Below are 18,975 nucleotides of genomic sequence, written 5' to 3' on the forward strand. Positions count from 1 at the left end.
GTATTTCTAATTTAGTTTTCATCTGGGGATTTTTAATTTGCTCGCTTTCTAATTTTTTGAGTTGCATGCCCAATTCATTGATCTCTGCCCTCCTTAATTTGTTAATATATGCACTCAAGGATATACATTTCCCCCTGAGTACTGCCTTGGCCGCATCCCACAGAGTTTGGTAGGATGTCTCATCATTGTCATTTTCTTCAATGAAATTGTTGATTGTTTCTATGATTCCTTCTTTGACAAATTGGTTTTGAAGAATCATATTATTTAATTTCCAATTAGTTTTTGATTTTCCTGTCCAGGTACCCTTACTAATTATTATTTTTATTGCATTATGATCTGAGAAGGTTACATTTATTATTTCTGCTCTTTTGCATTTGTTTGCAATGATTCTATGCCCTATAACACGGTCAATCTTTGTGAATGTGCCATGTGCAGCTGAAAAGAAGGTGTATTCCTTTTTGTCCCTATTTATTTTTCTCCACATATCAATTAAATCTAATTTTTCTAGGACTTCATTCACCTCTCTTACCTCTTTCTTATTTATTTTTCGGTTTGATTTATCTAGATCTGACAGAGGAATATTTAGATCTCCGACTAGTATGGTTTTACTATCTATTTCCTTCTTGAGTTCTGCCAGTTTCTCCTTTATGAATTTGGGTGCTATGCCACTTGGTGCATACATATTGAGCAGTGTTATTTCCTCATTGTTTATACTACCTTTAATCAGGATGTAATGACCTTCCCTGTCTTTTTTAATCATATCTATTTTTACTTTGGCTTTGTCAGAAATCATAATAGCCACTCCTGCCTTCTTTTTCTCATTTGACGCCCAAAAGATTTTGCTCAAGCCCTGAACCTTAAACTTGTGTATGTCTACCCGCCTCATATGTGTTTCTTGTAGACAACATATGGTGGGATTTTGGTTTCTAATCCTCTCTGCTATTTGCTTCCGTTTTATGAGCGAGTTCATCCCATTCACATTCAGAGTTATAATCATCAGTTGTGCATTTGCTGACATTTTCGAATCCTCCCCTATTCCTACCCCCTTTTCCTTATACTATTTCCTTTTAAACCAGTGGTTTGCTATTAAGCCACTATCCCTTATCCCCTCCCTTGATTAACTTCCCTTTCTACCCCCTCCCTTATTTTTCCCCCTCTTTTTGTTTTTAAAGGCCTTATGAATTCCCTCCCTTTGTGTCTTTTCACTGGCTGTGCCCAGTGCCTAGAATTCTTTCCTTCCTGGCTTATAGGCTCTCTTCAAATTCCCACTAAAATCCTACCCTCGACAGGAAGGCTTTCCTGCTTCCTCTTAATTTTAGTGTCTTTGTTTTGTTGATTATTCCAATTTATCATGCATATATCTTATTTGCATATAATTACTTATAAAAATAGTTGTATCCCTTGAGCTTAACAGTGTCTGGCACGTAGTAGGCAGTAAATGCTTAGTGTCTGCCCGACTGAGCCTTTGCCCTCCTTAGTACAAAATAATTATATCACTCCCTAATAGAATTTATTTGGAAAAGCAGAGGATATCAGAAGGGTATGCTTAAAAGCAGATGAAGGTGGTCTTACATTTCTCAAACTTTAAAATGTTACAAAATAATTATCATCCAAACTAGTAATGGGAGGGGGCAAAACTCAATCCTAATTTTTTTTTACTTTTGGAACTAGACCTGAAAATTTATTGGAGTAGAGAACTCCCAGGAAAGACATTCCATTCATAATGCAATTCTGCAATTGTGCAACTTATATTCTTAGAGAGTAACCTCAGTGCCACTGAGATAATGGGACTTTGTTGAGATAACAAAGGTTGCCTTGGGTTCCATGGTGTATAATTGGAATTTGGGAGGTCCAACCGGAAACCCGTTGGACCACAGGAAATGTAGTTTGATAATTCCCACATGTCCATAGAAAATATATATATACTTTTAAATGGCATCTCCCAAATTCCAATTAACAATGGCCAGTAGATAAAAATGGCAGGACCAGATTTTCCTGATTCTTGAGACCAACATTGCACCATCCTGCCTGTTGCAAATTGAATAAAACAAATACCCAAACTCAAAACAATAAATCTCTCCTAGTTGTAGAATTTCAAGTTCCCTAATAAGTGAATTGCAAAAGAATTTCTGATTTGAGAGGTAGAGGCAAATACCCTCCTTATTATTAAGACTTGTTATCCTGGAAGACAAACTGCTAACTTAACTTCCAGTCTTCATCTCAGTTTGCTCTACTAATTCCCTCGTAGAAAACTAAGTGGTATTCTATCCCAAACCTGGAATCATTATGTGGGGAAGGTGGGTTCATCTGAGCCATCAGACTTTGCCCTGATGCCTTTAGCAGGTGAGAACACATCACAATGAATCAATCAGTCAGAGGTGTGAACCAAATTTGAACAAGGCCTAAATAGCATTCCAAAGGTATTTCGACTAGATGAGGCAGGAAGTTTGTTCCCTTGGCTGTCTGAGGCCTCTAGGTCATCTCTAAAATAGCAGATAGTTAAGAACCCAAGGGATTCAAGCATCTGGAAACCCATGTCAGGCAGGCAGCCAAAAAAGCTTATTAATTTCTTACTCTGTTCTGGGGATGGTGCAAAGCGCAGTAATGGTAACGTAATGGTGGAAATCTGCATCCAGAACCTTGGGAGAGAAGAATAGAGTACCACCACCTTGGCTCTGTCTCCCAAGAGCTCAATGCATTTCTAGCCTCAATCGACATTATAAAGCAGTAATCATAAGAAAGAAACTATTTGATTTGTAGCCACGCTCTTTGTGGTGGCAAAAAACTGGAAAATGAGGAGATAACCTTCAAACGGGGAATGGCTGAACAAATTGTGGTATATGCTGGTGATGGAATACTGTTGTGCTTAAAGGAATAATAAACTGGAGGAATTCCATGTGAACTGGAAAGACCTCCAGGAATTGATGCAGAGTGAAAGGAGCAGAACCAGGAGAACATTGTACACAGAGACTGATACACTATGGTAAAATCGAATGTAATGGACATCTGTACTAACAACAATGCAATGACTCAGGACAATTCTGAGGGATTTATGGTAAAGACGCTACCCACATTCAGAGGAAGAACTGCAGGAGTGGAAACAGAAGAAAAACAACTGTTTGAACACACGGGTTGATGCCAGCATGATTGGGGATGTAAACACTAAAGGACCACCCTAGTACAACTATCAATAATATGGAAATAGGTCTTGATCAATGACACATGAAGAAACCAGTGGAAATGCACATCGGATATGGGGGTGAGTGGGTGGGGGGCAGGGTGAGTAAGAACATGAATCATATAACCAAGGAAAAAATTTTTTCTAAAAATTAAAAATAAATACATAAAAAGAAAGAAACTATTTGGTAATGGTTAAAAAACAGAAAAGTAAATCATTGGAATAGATAAGCAAGGAAAAATTAGGGAGGAAAATTTAACTGTGTAAATTTAATGTTCATTAAGCCTAAATAGATAAATTACTTGAGGAAGAATTCCCTATTTGACAGGAACTGCTTAGAAAATTGGAAAGCCATTTTAGATGAAAACCTTGTGCTATATGCTACAATAAGCTCAACGTTGATATATAACTTTAATAGTAGACAAATATGTTTTTATCTAATGTGTACTATGTGCACTGCACCAAGGGTTTTTACAAATATTAGATCATTGTTATCCTCACAATACAAGGTTGGTTCTGATATTATCCTCACTTTATAATTGAGGAAAGTGAGGCAATTAACAGTTAAGTGTCTTAGCCAGGGTCACACAGCTTGTGTCTAAAGAAGGATTTGAACTCGGATCTTCCTAATTCCAGGTCCATTATTCTATCCAACTGCCTCTTAATATTAAAGGTCATGCCAGTTTAATATTAAAAGAACCTTCAGGAGGTCTCTTTCACAGCTCTGGGTAAGGGGAGAGTGCTTAAGCAATAAAAGACACAATAATTTCAATTACATACACAATTATAAAAAACAAAGTAATTTCAATTCCATGAAATTTAAAAGTTCTTATACACATATACATCTGTACATATATACATGAAGGAGGTTAAACACAAGAAGAAAAGTCTCTTATACCCCCCAAATTTCTGGTTCAAAATTGATTTACTGATCAGAACATTTTTGTGCTGTCAGAGACCTAGCAGTAAAGTAAGTGTTTATTAATTGGGATGTGACTAAACACACTGGAACATAGACTATCACTGTGCTTTCTTAAATTCCGTTGTTGAAGAACCCAGAGAAGCATGGGAAGATGGACCGATGAAGAGCAAAGTACCCAGAACTAGGAAAACATTTTCTTTCTTTTTTTACCAGTCTGGCAAGGGATTGAATAAGTATGGAGAACAGAACAGCCCCTTTTCTACAGTGTATGGTGTTGGAGAATTGTTTGGGACATGAGAGGCCTGGGGACTTGCCAGCGCCATATTGTCAGTTCTTCCAGACTCAAAGGCCAGTTCTTTGTCCAGTAGATCAGCTTCTCTAAACACGTAATAACCACCACAGGGCAAATAGGAAGAACAAGAAAAGTGAAAATGACTAGCTTATATTGACAATGACTTTGTTTGTCCTAAAAGAGAAGAGAAAATTCAGAGGTGGGAGACTCAGCCTGGATTGATAAATTGGTTACTTTTTCCAAAATGCCCCTTTTTCAACTCTTTTTAATTTTTGTTGCTGTTATAAGGGATGCCTTTCTGGGTAGTAGATATATTAGAAATTGAAGATACAAAAAGAAGTAATAAAAATTGTTTTTAAAGCCATGGGCAATTGATTCGATATGGGTAGAGGAGGTAAAGGAAATAGTTTGAGGTAACTCCAAGTTTTCTAACCTGGGGGCCTGGGAGTGGAAGGGTGTTGGTACTCTCAAAAGCATTAGGGAAATAAGGTAGGTTTAAAAATGTCTTTTAATTAAAAAGTTGGTTTTCCCTCCTTCCCATAAACCTCTCATTGAAAAAATAAAACTCATAATAAATATGTAGTTATGCAAAACAAATTCCCACATTGTCCAAAAATTCTGCTTCATTCTGCCCAAGCCATCACCTCTGCCAACAGTGGGTAGCATGCTTCTCATGGATTCTCTGGAATCGTCTGTATATGGTACTCATATACTAAGTGATTTGTATGTAATAAACCATATTTCATTCCAAGTTAGTTTGAATAAAACTTACTTAAAATTATTTTAATCAACCATGTAAAGAATCTGAAAGAAATCAGGCTCTTGTAAGAAAGAGCTTACATTAAAATAGAAAATATGAATGTTCATATTAGAAGCACATTCAGGCTATTATTCTTTTTTAATTTAATTAATTTATTTTTTAGAATATTTTTCCATGTTTATATGATTCATTTTCTTACCCTCCCCTCTTCCCTTCTCACTCCAAGAGCCAACAAGCAATTCCACTGGGTTGTATAAATGTTGTCACTTGATACCTATTTCCATATTATTCATTTTTGCTAAAGAGCAATTTTTTAAAAGCCTAGACCCCAAATCATATACTCATATATACATGTGATAAGTGATGTCATATGTTTCGCTTTTGCATTTCTACTCCCATAGTTCTTTCTCTCAAGGTGGTTAGCATTCTTTCCCATAAGTCCTTCAAGAGCGTCCTGGCTTATTGCATGGCTACTAGTAGCAAAATCCATTACATTGGATTTTTCCACAGTGTTTTACTTGCTGTGTACAATGTTCTTCTGGTTCTGCTCATTTCACTCTGCATCAGTTCATTGAGATTCTCCCAATTCATATGGAAAGCCTCCAGATCATCAATCAATAGTATTCCATCACCAACAGATACCACAATTTGTTCAGCCGTTCCCCAATCTAGAGACACCCCCTCATTTTCCAATTTTTGCCACCACAAAGAGCATGGTTATAAATATTTTTGCGCAAGTATTTTTCCTTATTATCTCTTTGGGATACAAACTATAAGGATGATATTAGAAAATAAGTATTGTTTTATTAGTTTGGAGATAAGAAGCAAAGAAGCTGCTTGAGGAAGAATTGGAGTTTGAAGCAGAGCTGAGAGAGAGTCAATTTTAAATGCTGACAGTTGTAACCATTTTTCTGTGACAGTTACTCTCTCTGGGTGTGGCAGTGGCAGTTGGTCTCTGGCAGTTGGCAGAGTCACACACAGGGTCGGTCTCTCTCTCTCTCTCTCTGTCTGTGTCTGTCTCTCTCTCTCTGTCTGTCTGTGTCTGTGTCTGTGTCTGTGTCTGTCTCTCTCTCTCTCTCTCTCTCAGGGCTGGAGGAGGTAACATCTTTACTTCTCTCTCACAGTTTAAGGGAAAAGTCTGAAGGAGCTTAGTGTTTTCTTTTTTCAACTTGGAAAACACTATTGACTATCTATTGCAGTTTTTTATAGATTGATTTAACTCTGAGAAGACAATGATCTTTGGTTTGGACTCTGAGTCTGCTAAGGTTCAGAAGTCCTAACTTGATTCTTGTTGAGACTCAACCAGCTAGCCTTGGTTATCTTTAAAACTTAGAGGCAAAGTTAAGAATTATAAGGATAATCATGATAGTTTTATTTAGAATAGTATAAATTTGGGCTAGTCAGATCGGAAAGGATTAGTGTAGCCTGTGAAACACAGGGGAAGCAGTTCCTTGCAGAATCAGAGAATTTTATTTGGGTGGCGTTAGAATTCCTTAGAGTTAGAAATCCTTTATATATACATACATACATACATATATACATACATACATACATACATATATATATATATATATTCATTCATTCAATAAATAGTTTTTCTATAACAAGAGTCTCTTTAACGTCCTTGCGCCTGACCATGAAGAGAAGTTCATTTATGAGCTTCTCTTCACTTTATCACTGAATATACTTTTTTTTTTTTAAATTTTTTAAACCCTTAACTTCTGTGTATTGACTTATAGGTGGAAGAGTGGTAAGGGTAGGCAATGGGGGTCAAGTGACTTGCCCAGGGTCACACAGGTGGGAAGTGTCTGAGGCCGGATTTGAACCTAGGACCTCCCATCTCTAGGCTTGGCTCTCAATCCACTGAGCTACCCAGCTGCCCTCTGAATATACTTTTGATTACGTCTATCAAAACTATTTCAACAGTTTTGAACCTTTATTTGCATAGTTTTCACCCCTTTAATTTTACAGCTCGCTTGTTATTTTTACAAAACCCAGCAGTGGTATGACTGGATCAAAGGCTAGGCAGTTTTTTAAAGCTCTTTGGGCATAGTTTCAAATTGCCTTCCAGAATGGTTGGATCAATTCAAAACTCCACCAGCAATGTATTAGTATCCCAATTTTCCCACATCCCCTCCAAAATTTATTATTTTCTTTTACTGTCATATTGACCAATCTGATAGGTGTGAGAGGGTACCTCAGTGTTATTTTGATTTGCATTTCTCTAATTATGAGAGAGATTTTTTCATGTGCTTATTTATAGTGTGGATTTCTTTATCTGAAAACTGCCTATTCATATCCCTTGACCATTTGTCAATTGGGGAATGTCTTGATTTTTCATGCAATTGAATTTGTTCCTTATAGATTTGAGAAATGAGACTTTTGTCAGAGGTTTTCATTATAAAATTTTTTTCCCAGTTTGTTGCTTCCTTTCTAATTTTGGTTGCATTGGTTTTGTTTGTACAGAACCTTTTTAACTTAACATAATCAAAATTACTCATTTCACATTTTGTAGTGTTCTCTGTCTCTTGCTTAGTGTTTTCTGTCTCTTGCTTGATCTTAAATTCCTTCCTTTCCCATAGATCTGACAAATATACTATTCTATGTTCACCTAATTTGTTTATGATTTCCTCAGGCTACCATTCATTCACTGACTTACTATTATGTATTAGAGACTGTGCTTATAGTCTAACAAAAGATGACATACAGTAAGAGGCTAAAAATGAGTGGAAATACTGTTCTGTGTGTGGGGAATATTTATAGCAGTGCATCATGAGGCAAAAGTCTAGACACTGCATGAGTTTGACCTCCTATGGGGGGTGGCCAAATGAGGATGTGATGGCATGTGAATGGAGTGGGAGATTATTACACCATGAGAAGTGATGAAAGGGGTGGATGTAGAAAAACCTGGGAACATTTTTAGGAACTAGTGCAAAGTGAAGTGAGCAGGACCAAGAGAGCAATTTATGTAATGACTATGATGTAAAAATAATAATAAATTTAAGAGATTTAAGAATTCTGAGCAGAGCATAGAACACAGATGGAAGTTAGAGCAGCCAGTTTCTTCAGTTGAGCATAGTCAATCAGCAGCCACTGAGCCTGTTGACAGACCCAGGACAGAGGACTGAAACCAAAGTACAGTGGCGAAAAAAGGAAACAGTCCTTCCTCACAAGGCCATGAGAAACTTCCCCATGATCAGAACTGTCCAGAAATGAAATGGTGTTTCCTATTCCTAGAAGTGTCCAAATGGAAGGGGGGTAGACCTGTTGGTAAAAAACCACCTACTCAGGTACAGGTTGGACTAACTAACCTCAGAGCTTTCTTCAAATGTGATATCCTGTGATTCTGTCTTCTAATTATTCAGAAGACTACAGGAGTGCTATGGGAGATCAGGTGAAGGAGAAAAAGACCCCTTTCCCTCCCTTCTGACTTTCCCATCCAACTGAAGGGTAAGAACTTTATTCTGAAGTTATATCATTTGAGCTGAGTCTTAATAGATGGGAAGGAATTGAACTGGCAGTTCAAACTCCTCAGACATTGATAGAGATATCTCAGGACCCTGACTCCAGAAGCCTTGGAAATAGGAGTGTTCCTTGAAGCCCCAGACCTGCTTCCAGCCCAGTCACCACAGCCATTAGTAAGAAATGATTGTGGGGAAGGGACCCTCTTTCAGGAAAAATTGCCAACCAAATTCCACCTCCCCCCCCCCACCAAGTAGATAAAGAAGCACAAGCTCTCTGGGAATGGGAGCACCCCCTGTCCCATCACAGATTCCCACCCCTCCCCCAGCCCATTTACAGCCCAGCTCTTACTGCCATCCCATAAAGAAGGAGCTAGCCACCATCTTCACCTGCCAGTTAAATCACACACAAAAGGCTGGCAAACTACCTTAGCTGAAATGACAAGGAGCCCTAAGGAAGAGGAAGAGATGGGAGGAAGCAAGGGCCAAGCAAGGTAAACCACCACCACCGCCACCATTTAGCCCATCATCTCCCTTCACCCCATTATGGGTCTAACCCAGGATCCTGAAGCCAGGAGCCTAGGGAGCTTCAATGCTTCTAGGCCACTGCCTTCAGCTGGTTTCCTGGGAAGCAGCCCCTGTGGAGACAAAGCTTGGCAGTGCAGAAGACAAGAAAGTCCTATGGTGCAGCATCCAAAACGGATATGATCTTATCAGTGGAAGTGACATTCTGATCATCTGCTAAGAAAAACCCTCTATGTGGGTGGTCTCTAACAATCAGGCGACATTAAGCACCCACTGGGTGCCAGGCCCTATGCTTAGTGCTGGGGGCACAGAGAAAGGTAAAAGAAAGCCCCTCACCTCAAGGAGCTCCCCAGCCTACTGGGAATGGAGGAGCACAACAGTGTGCAAAAGCAAACGGAAAAGCAGAGCTAGAGGGGAAGAGGAAGAGCCTCCACACAGGGGCACAGAGAAGTCCAGAAGGAACAGCCAGCTGGGACCTGGAGGCTGCTAGTTTAACGGTTCTGGGGGCAGGGAAGAGCACCAAAGACTTGGGGGGAAGGAGGTGCTGAAGAGGCCAAGTTCCAGGGCTAAAATGAAATGGGATGGGTTCCTGGGTGTGATGGAGAATTCCAGGAGCTTGCTAGAGAGCAGGGGTCTATTTTATTTGTATCTCCACCATTTAGCAAGCATGTACCACATTGGTGGTTGGGGTGGTTATTAAGCTTTTCATGACCTCATTTGGGGTTTCACTGGTAAAGGTGCTGGAATAGTTTACCATTTTATAGTTGAGGAACTGAGACCAGAGGGTTAAACAACTTGCCCAGGGCCACATAGCTAGTAGATATCTAAACTCAGGTCTTCCTGATTCCAGGCCTGGCACTCTAACCACTGTTGTAGTACAAAAGGGTGCATATTAGCCCTGCAAAGCCTTACTGCAGAGTTTCTGACAGTTGAAAAAGGTTTAGAATCCTGAGGTTAGACAGTTGACCCTGGAGACTCGATGAGAGTAGGATGGTCAACTGAGCTCTGTCTTTGGACTGAAACCCTGGCCTATATTCTGCAGCTTTTCTCTTAAAATTTGTTAGCTTAACTATTTCCTTTGGATCTCCCTTACCTCCCTTATTCCCAATCATCATTTTCCCTCTTAAATTTCTGTGGGTTTCTGAAAGGAGGGTGGATCTGGGTGTTAGCTTTCAAAATTGGTAGATTTAGTTTCCCCTAATGGGGCTTACCCTTGTTACAAATTATCTCTTGAATCATTGTATCCAACTTTTCTAACTCTATAGGCTACAAAACCTCTTCGGGCTGAGTTAGGCAGGTCCTTTCTCAGTCTCACATTCCTGTGTCCCTCCCCCACCTGAAGCTTTCCCTAGGGGCTGTTAGAGTTATCTTGTATCCCTCCATCCCTTCCAATCAACCCTAAAACTCAATAAACCCTGTTTGTCACTTAATCAAACCTTTGGCTAATTCATTAGTTGATTGATAAGAGAGGGAGAAGGAGAGAAAGGAATAATATTGCCTCCCGGTCCTGAAGGGAGTTGGAGGTATCCATTTTGGAGGAAGTGAAATCTCAATACTTCCTCTGAGCTATTCCTTTGTGAACCTGAGAAACTGACTGGAAAGCCCTCTAGTCAGTTTTAAGCCATTCTTGGCTGGCACCAGCCTTTGTCTGTAGAAGTGCCCTTCCTGCTTGAAGGGCTCAGTTTGTTTCCCTCCAGTGTCTCTGTCTCAAACCTGTATACCCAGTCTGTGTACCCAGTCTGTGTCTCCCAGGCTGCAGCTGTCTGCCCAAAATACCTCATCCTCTCCCTTGCAACTCTTTATACCTCCGTGTTTATATTCCCTAAACTCAGTCATTCCCTTACTTCTCCTACCACTTCAATTTACCACCATTGTACCTTCCTTATCCACTTTACTGCCTTAGGGATCCACAAACCCTATTCACAGTGCCTTATCCCTATTAAAACCTTACCTCTGCCTTAATTTACCTACTACCTCTAGCCTGTCCCTTTATTACAACCAGTTTATTACCCTACAAAATTTATTCCCTTATAACACTGTACACCTATCTGTCTGTGCTTTGCACATAGTAAGCATTTAATAAAAACAATTTTCTAGTCAGAGAAATTAAGGGGGCATTTGATGCTGTGGTAACAATTTGAGAAAAGGCAGGACTTTGTTGGAACAATTACAACATCGTGATGTCTTTTTATACTTTGATGCAGTGTATGTTGGTCCTAGTCTTGACAATCACAAGTTCCTTAAATAAGGCTCTTGTTCCTGTCTCTGTAGTGGGCCAGCTTGGTATGATGTACAAGGCACCACGTGGGAAAACAAAGGGCCTCCATCCAAATCCTGCTCCTGCTGCTCAGTGCCCATGGGATCTTGAAGTCAGTTAGCCTCTCTATAAGCATTTAACTCAATGGACTTTAGTGTCCCCTCTAGCTCTAAATTCTATAAATTCTCAATTTTGGCAGGATTTTAAGGTTTTTCTGGAGACATGTTAGGGGGACATGAGGCTAAAAAGGTAGTTTGGGACAAACCATGGAGGGTATCATTTAAAAGCCATTATGAATAGAGGAATGATATAATCAGATCTAGGTTATCATCAGGAGTGTCACTGCTATTGGAGAGTGACCAGAAATAACATATCAGCTGACAGAGGCAGCTAGATTGTACAGTAATTAGAGTTCAGGTCCTGGGGATGGAATCCTGCCTGAGATACTAGCTTTGAAACCAGGATAAGTGATGAGGATAAAAGGAAATGATATTCTGAAAGCGCTTTGAAAACCCGAAAGTGCTATATTTAATGCTGCCCACTGGATGTGATGTTGATAAATACTTTAAAGTTTTCAGATTATTTTACTCCTTAGTGATGCTAGTTTAGTATTTATATTTGTCGTCCATCATTTAATAATTTAGGAAAGGCCACTTAGGTCTTTTTACTAATAGGATAGTTGCAGTGTACTGTTGATATGAGTTTTGTTTGATATTCAGTCACAATCCTGAGAATAGCAAAAATTCATGAAATCCTGCCTTTTTTTTGTCCTCTCTGTTTCTTCCTATCAGTAAGAAACCATCATGCTAAAATGGAGAGGTTGGTCCAGACGGGAAATTCTGAACTGAATTGGGATATGAGCTTTGCCCACTTTCTAAACTAGTACTGCTATCCTAACTGGGCCTCTTGCCTGCTTCACTGATGCCAGGAGCCTAGGCAAAAATGCCAGGCTTGACTTCTTATCACCTCCCTTCTTCCCTTTACCTCTAGTACTCCTATGCCCCCTCTCTGCCCTACAGTCCATTCCTCTATCCTGATTTGTCTGCTCACTCCAACCAGTAGTTTCTCTACCTCCTTCCCTTCTGACCTCCCCAGTCAAAACTATTTTCTGAGTACTTAGCAGTGCTCAGGTGTTCGTTCATCTTTAAAATCATCTGATTAAAGTCATTTCCAGTAAAGTCCTAGGAGGCTTAAGGTTCCCAGAGGACATCTGCATTTAAAGAAGCATAACTAGCTAACCCAAATAAATTGGTGAACTGTGTGGAGAAAAGATTTCTGAAACCTCACCCCTTCTCTTTCTCAGTTTCTTTCACCATTCTTCAGGGAAGTGAATTAGTTGAAATAATCAGTATAGCCACACACCAAAGTCTTTTTTCTCTACCAATACTTTTGCCAAAAGAATTTTTTTTTAAACCCTTGTACTTCGGTGTATTGTCTCATAGGTGGAAGATTGGTAAGGGTGGGCAATGGGTGTCAAGTGACTTGCCCAGGGTCACACAGCTGGGAAGTGGCTGAGGCCGGGTTTGAACCTAGGACCTCCTGTCTCTAGGCCTGACTCTCACTCCACTGAGCTACCCAGCTGCCCCCGCCAAAAAATTTTATAGAACTTGAGAGATATACACTCCTTGCTTGAGGAAAGCTTGAAATATGATTAGCACAATAAAAATCATGAAGCTGTTCTTGGAATTCAGAAGACCTTCTCTGTAAGCTTGTTGTTGGGTTACAGCCTTATTACCGTGACAGAGGATTGATCTTCTGTCTTTGTGTTTCCAGAATTTGCATTTGAATATCTTTGGGGGTGAGCAGGTTAGGAATGCTGTTCATGGTTTAAGAAGTAATTTGCATATTTGCTGCTACAAGTCTATTTTTTGTTATCAAAGCTGTCTACTTCCTTGCTTCTCTTTATTTATTGCCACAGTAGTCATCCCATGGAACCCTTATATGGGCAGGCTTTGTCCATGTCCAGTAAGGAGTATGCTTTTGACTCGTGAAAAAGACTTGCCCAACAGCAGTCTGAGATGGTCAGAGTACAGGTCCTGTATTGCATGTAAAGTCTTAGAATAAATATCACAATAAGAAGCCATGTGTGCTACATGGGACGGCTGCTGGAACACTGGCAATATGACTATTGTTAACTTAGAAAAAATGCAGAACTATTAAATAGTCATAAAACCACTCTTTAATCAAGGGAAAGGGGGATGAGGGCTACTTGGCCTCTTATGCAGAGCTGCGCCTTGTGCAGAGTCTAAATGAACACTGCTTTGCTCTGCTCCCTGATCCCCCTGGGAGTGCCACCACTCCTAGGAACAAAGGAAATTGGGGAACTTATATACCATTTGTGAAGATCCAGGGGCCTGGGGAGATGATTGACATTATACTGACAGGATACAATCAAGCTAGAGAAAGGGATCATAGCTAGAGGCTAGGTTGTAGGGGAAAGGGCTGCTTACACAATGGATACTAAAGGATGGTCCCTGCCCAGGTAGTCTTCCTGGGAAGGGTCTTTGATACCTTGGGGAAGACTACCTAGGACAAAAGGGTATTTAGCATTTACCCTGGGGTCCATTATTCAGTCTGCAACTCCTAGCCTGAGATTCCCTTCAGGGTGGATTCTCATGGGAACAGGGAACAAGCACAAACTTTGGGGGTCTCCAACCTACAAACTATTTCTAAACTTGGGGTTAATCATACCTCACTAAGCTACAAGTTTGGGAACTCTAGATTCCATGTCGACACTATTACCTTGAAATATTTCTTTACTAGTCTTTGTATGAAGCCAACTGAAAAGTTATCAAATCCAGGATCTTCTTGTCACCAGCAAAAGCTTCAAAAAACAGATGCTAACTTTGAGGGGGGCAGGGAGTGGATCTTGACAGGAATCCATTTCCAGACTCAAGTAATTTCCAGTGGTTATCCTCTGCCTCTACCTTCTGGCTTCCCTGACTTTCTTCAAGTCCAAGCCAAAATCCCACCTTCTATAAAAGCCTTTCCTGGCCTCACCTTATTGCTAGTGTCTCCCTCTGTTGATTATCTTTGATTTATTCTGTTTATATTTTGTTTGCACTTAGCCATTTGCAGATTATATTCCCCCAATTAGTGTGTGAGCTCCTTGAGAGCAGGGCTTGTGTCTTTTGTCTTTCTTTGTATCCTCAGTGCTTGGCACATAAAAGATTATTGACTGACTCATGGGAAGGATTCATTGGGTGAGCATCCTTTATTTCTTTTAATGCTTTTGGATTTTGACCAATGTCATTGCTATCTTTAGAACAGAATGGTTTCAGATTTCAACCAAATATGCCATTCCCTTTATAAAACACATGTTTTTAAAACTTAGCTAATTTGCATTTTATCTTTTCCTTCAGAATGTGGCAGATCAGATTGCATTTCAAGTTGCTGGAGGACTAACAGCCCTTGAACACATCCTTCAGGTAGTGAACTCAACCACAAGCATGAATACAGTTTCAAGAATTCCTCCAAAGTAAGTATAATTGGAGTTGTCTGCCTTCATGGTTTATTTTTCTAGTTGTTGGTGCCTTTCTGGCTCCAGTTTGGGGCACATTTGAGAGAACCAGCCTGAGTGAGGTATTACCTTTAAGCATTAGTAGTATATTTGCTTTCCCTGCAGGGAGCAAAACAGGCAACTCTTTGCTTCTTTTCCTGAAACTGAATGGAGTCTAAAGAACTTCCCTAAAGGAAATCTCCTTAGATCTATAATCCTCACCTGATACTAACTCAAGAAGAATTTCTAAGACAACAGGCAATTCCAGCTACTCATTGCAATGGGACAAAAGTGAATTGTAGCACAGAATGCTGACTCTTTGTAGTCTGAAAAATGAAGAACCTAAAAGGTAAACACTGTAACAAAAAGCCAGAGCAGAGTTTGACTGAATCCCAAGTGTGCACAAAGAATAATCTCAGGCAAAAGCTGTCATGAGGAAAGAGTGCCCACAAATTCATTAGGCATCAAATTGATGTTTACATATTGTTCTTTATGATAAAGAACCCTCCTTTCCTTGTAGACACCAGATATGCCCTTCAGGTACCCTCCGATCATTGGCCACTAGGGAGGAAATGCTAACCTTTATTCCATAGTTACTCAGGGTTTTTAGAGTAGACTTTGCTTTGGCAGAGCCTTACTGAGAGGTTTGAGAAAAGTGGGTTTCATTGTGAAGAAAATAGAATTTGTAGCCCATAGCAAAGAGAAAGAACTTCTTTTTCCCCCTTTATTTACAATAGATCTGCTCACATTGTGCTCTTTCAACTCAATATTATTAGTTCTGGTTTTTTTAATATGCTAACTTGAAATTAGATATTGCTAAACATAAAACGTTTGATAACTGTTGGTGGTTTCCTCCACAAAATGATCTGTCTGCTATGCTCATTCACAATGGGGAATAGTTTTAGTAGGCAAAGAAAGTATATTAGACTGAGATCATATAGGCTTTGACCTAATGGAAAAACATGAAGGATTTACTTTCTTTCAGAAAATAAAAATCAAGGATACGGAAAGACATTTTTAGATTTTGCTATTATTTCAGATTTTTAAAAATTCCATATTGTTCTGGTTCCCCTTTTGTGTCTGCATATCTTCATATAAGGGAATGACCCTTCCTAACATTAAACCATTTTGATCATTAAAAGTAGCAAATACACAAACAAACATGAGACAATATACCCTGAAAAGGAATCTACAGAGACAGTGCTTTGGGCAAAACCTGCTTCGAACTTCTGTGTTTTAGTTGCTCTTTTTATAAGATAGACTAGAGAACTTGGAGTTGATGCCCGGAGAACCCAAACCTAGAACTGTTTTATGATTATTTAATAAATGTACTTTGCCTGGTTACATTTTATCCAGCAGAGATGAGAATTTGTTATGCGTGATCAGCTAGAGTTGTGATGGTGAACCTATGCCATATGTGCCAAAAAGGGCACTCAGTGCCCTCTCTGTGGGCATGCATGTAGTCACTTGCCAGAGTTTGTTACTAGAAAGCGGAAGGACTCAGCTACTTCCCTCCCGCTCTCCATACACCTGAGGACATTCCTCTCATCCCCCACCCCTCTGCCCAGCAGCCAGTGGGAGCACTTCCGCCCTCCCTTCTGGGGGGGAGGGGCACAGCCATGTCTGTGGGGTGGGGGTGCTGTCTGGACACATGCTCCACCAACAGATGCTCCATTGCTCTAACAACTTCAGTTTGTACCTACCTTTCCCATAAACATGGTGTGCACTGATGGGGGTCGGGGGGGGGGGTGTACACCATGTTTATAGGTAGAATATTACATAATTCTTATTCTGGAATTGTCATTTCTTGAGTAGATATTTTTATTAAGAGTTAATGGAGGGGTTCCGGGTTAAGATGGCGGCAGAGTAAGAAGCAGCTCTTAACCTCTCCTGACCAAAACACACAAAACTCCTCAAGGGGACATAAAAACAAGTCCAGACGAACGGAAGAACCCCACAACAGGGCACAGCGTGGAAGGTACATGGAATCGGGGCATTTCCATGCTATAAAGGGGTGAAACAGCTCTCACTAAATCACGGGCTGAGCAACCACCCCACCCCCACCCCCTCCACACACAACACCTATAGCGCCGAAGCCAGCTAAAAAGAAATAGAGCAAGTTTGGGGCACCCATCGAGTCATTGGCAGCTCCGGGGCCTGTTCCTGAGAGCAGCAAGATTTAGGACCCCAAAAAGCTAACGAACGCACACAAAATCTGAGCGCGGGAGCAGGCCGCATAGAAAGGACACAGGGCGCAGAACGCGGGCTCAAAGCGCAGGCACGGGCGGAGGCGTGGGTGGAGGCAGACACAGCCACGAGCTAAAGCTCTGAAACCCTGAGTGGGGAACCAGTGCAGACGAGTATATGACTGTGGAAGCAGCGCCCTGAGACTTGTAAAGAAACCTCCAGCAGAGGATCAAGCAAGGGGGTCCACCAGGGGACTTGACCTTGGAAAAAACCAGAACTCAGACCTCAGGAGCCAAAAGACCGCGGACAGACCCCGAGCGCGAGGATAAACCTGAGAAGCTGCTGGGCTAACGATGGCTACCCAGTCTCAGGAAGTTCAGAAGAGAAAGATTAACAACAAGAAAAAGAAGTCTTTAACACTCGACAACTTTTACACAGAGAAAATCCAGACAACCGAGCAAACAGAGGAGGAGAACAAACAAGCATCCGGACCCTCCTCAAATAAGGAAAACTCCTCACAAGCTATGGAAGAGTTCAAAACTGAGATTTTGAGGAAAATGGAAGAGATCTGGCAAGAAAATAACTGTTTAAAAGATAGAATCTTGCAAATGGAAAGTGAGGCTCAGAAACCAAATGAACTGATAAGCAAATTGAACACCAGAAATGACCAGATTGAAAAGGAATACCAGAAGATTATAGCCGAAAACCAGAAGATTACAGCCGAAAACCAAAAGATCATAGCCGAAAACCGAAAGATTACAGCCGAAAACCAAGCCCTAAAGGCTAGAATTGAGCAATTAGAAGCTAATGATCTCTCAAGACAACAAGAACAAATAAAACAAAGGCAAAAGACTGAAAAAATAGAAGGAAACATGAAATATCTCAATGAGAGAGTGACAGACCAAGAAAACCGGTCTAGAAGAGACAATTTGAGAATAATTGGTCTTCCAGAAAAACCAGAAATTAATAGAAACCTGGACTCCATACTAACAGAAATAATTCAGCAAAATTGCCCTGAAGTCCTACAACAAGAGGGCAATATAGACATTGAAAGGATTCATAGAACACCCGCGACATTCAATCCAGAAAACAAAACGCCCAGAAATATAATTGCAAAATTCAAGAGTTTCCAAGCAAAAGAAAAAATCATACAAGAAGCCAGAAAGAAACAATTCAAATATCAAGGAGCACCGATCAGGATCACACAGGATCTGGCAGCCTCCACGCTAAAAGATCGCAAGGCTTGGGATACGATATTCAGAAAGGCAAGAGAGCTGGGCCTGCAACCACGGATCAACTACCCATCAAAATTGACTATATATTTCCAGGGGAAAGTATGGGCATTCAACAAAATTGAAGAATTCCAGGTATTTGCACAGAAAAGACCAGGGCTAAATGGAAAGTTTGATATCCAACTGCAAAAATCGAGAGAAACATGAAAAGGTAAATAAGAAACAGAGGGGAAAGAAAGAAAACTTATAATTTTTAAATTTGCCTTTTTAAGGGCTTCAGTGAGATCTAATTATCTGTATTCCTATGTAAAGAAATGTTATGTATAATTCTCTGTAGTGAACTCTATTCACTATTATAATATTCACTATTATAGTAATCAGAAGAATAATTCACAGGGTGAGGGTGGAACACTAAATAATCTAAGATGACATGGGGGATGGGAAAGAGGGGGTGAATAGCAGGGGACACCAAGAGAAACTTGAGTAAACAAGAAAAATAGGATATTCTATTACACACAAAGAGGGCATGGGAGGGAGAGGGGACAAATACTATTATAAGAAGGAGAGGAAGAGAGCATTAAGAGGTAATAATCAAACCTTACTCTCAGTGTAGTCAACTCAGAGAGGGAAGAGTAGCTATACTATCCATTGGGACATAAAAC

At 40.2% G+C, this 18,975-nt stretch overlaps 1 protein-coding gene across 1 annotated transcript in view; it reads right to left on the reverse strand.

The window, feature by feature from the left end:
- Window positions 1-18,975, reverse strand: part of SCAPER (S-phase cyclin A associated protein in the ER) — a 388,867-nt gene that overhangs the window by 135,340 nt on the left and 234,552 nt on the right. Inside the window, exons 25-26 of the mRNA XM_044660293.1 lie at window positions 12,380-12,403; window positions 10,138-10,174 (exon numbers count right to left, since the gene is read on the reverse strand). Coding sequence (XP_044516228.1) covers window positions 10,138-10,174; window positions 12,380-12,403 — 61 coding nt within the window. The remainder of the gene's footprint in view (window positions 1-10,137; window positions 10,175-12,379; window positions 12,404-18,975) is intronic.

Source organism: Gracilinanus agilis, chromosome 2, assembly GCF_016433145.1.
Source record: "Gracilinanus agilis isolate LMUSP501 chromosome 2, AgileGrace, whole genome shotgun sequence".
Taxonomy (NCBI): domain Eukaryota; kingdom Metazoa; phylum Chordata; class Mammalia; order Didelphimorphia; family Didelphidae; genus Gracilinanus; species Gracilinanus agilis.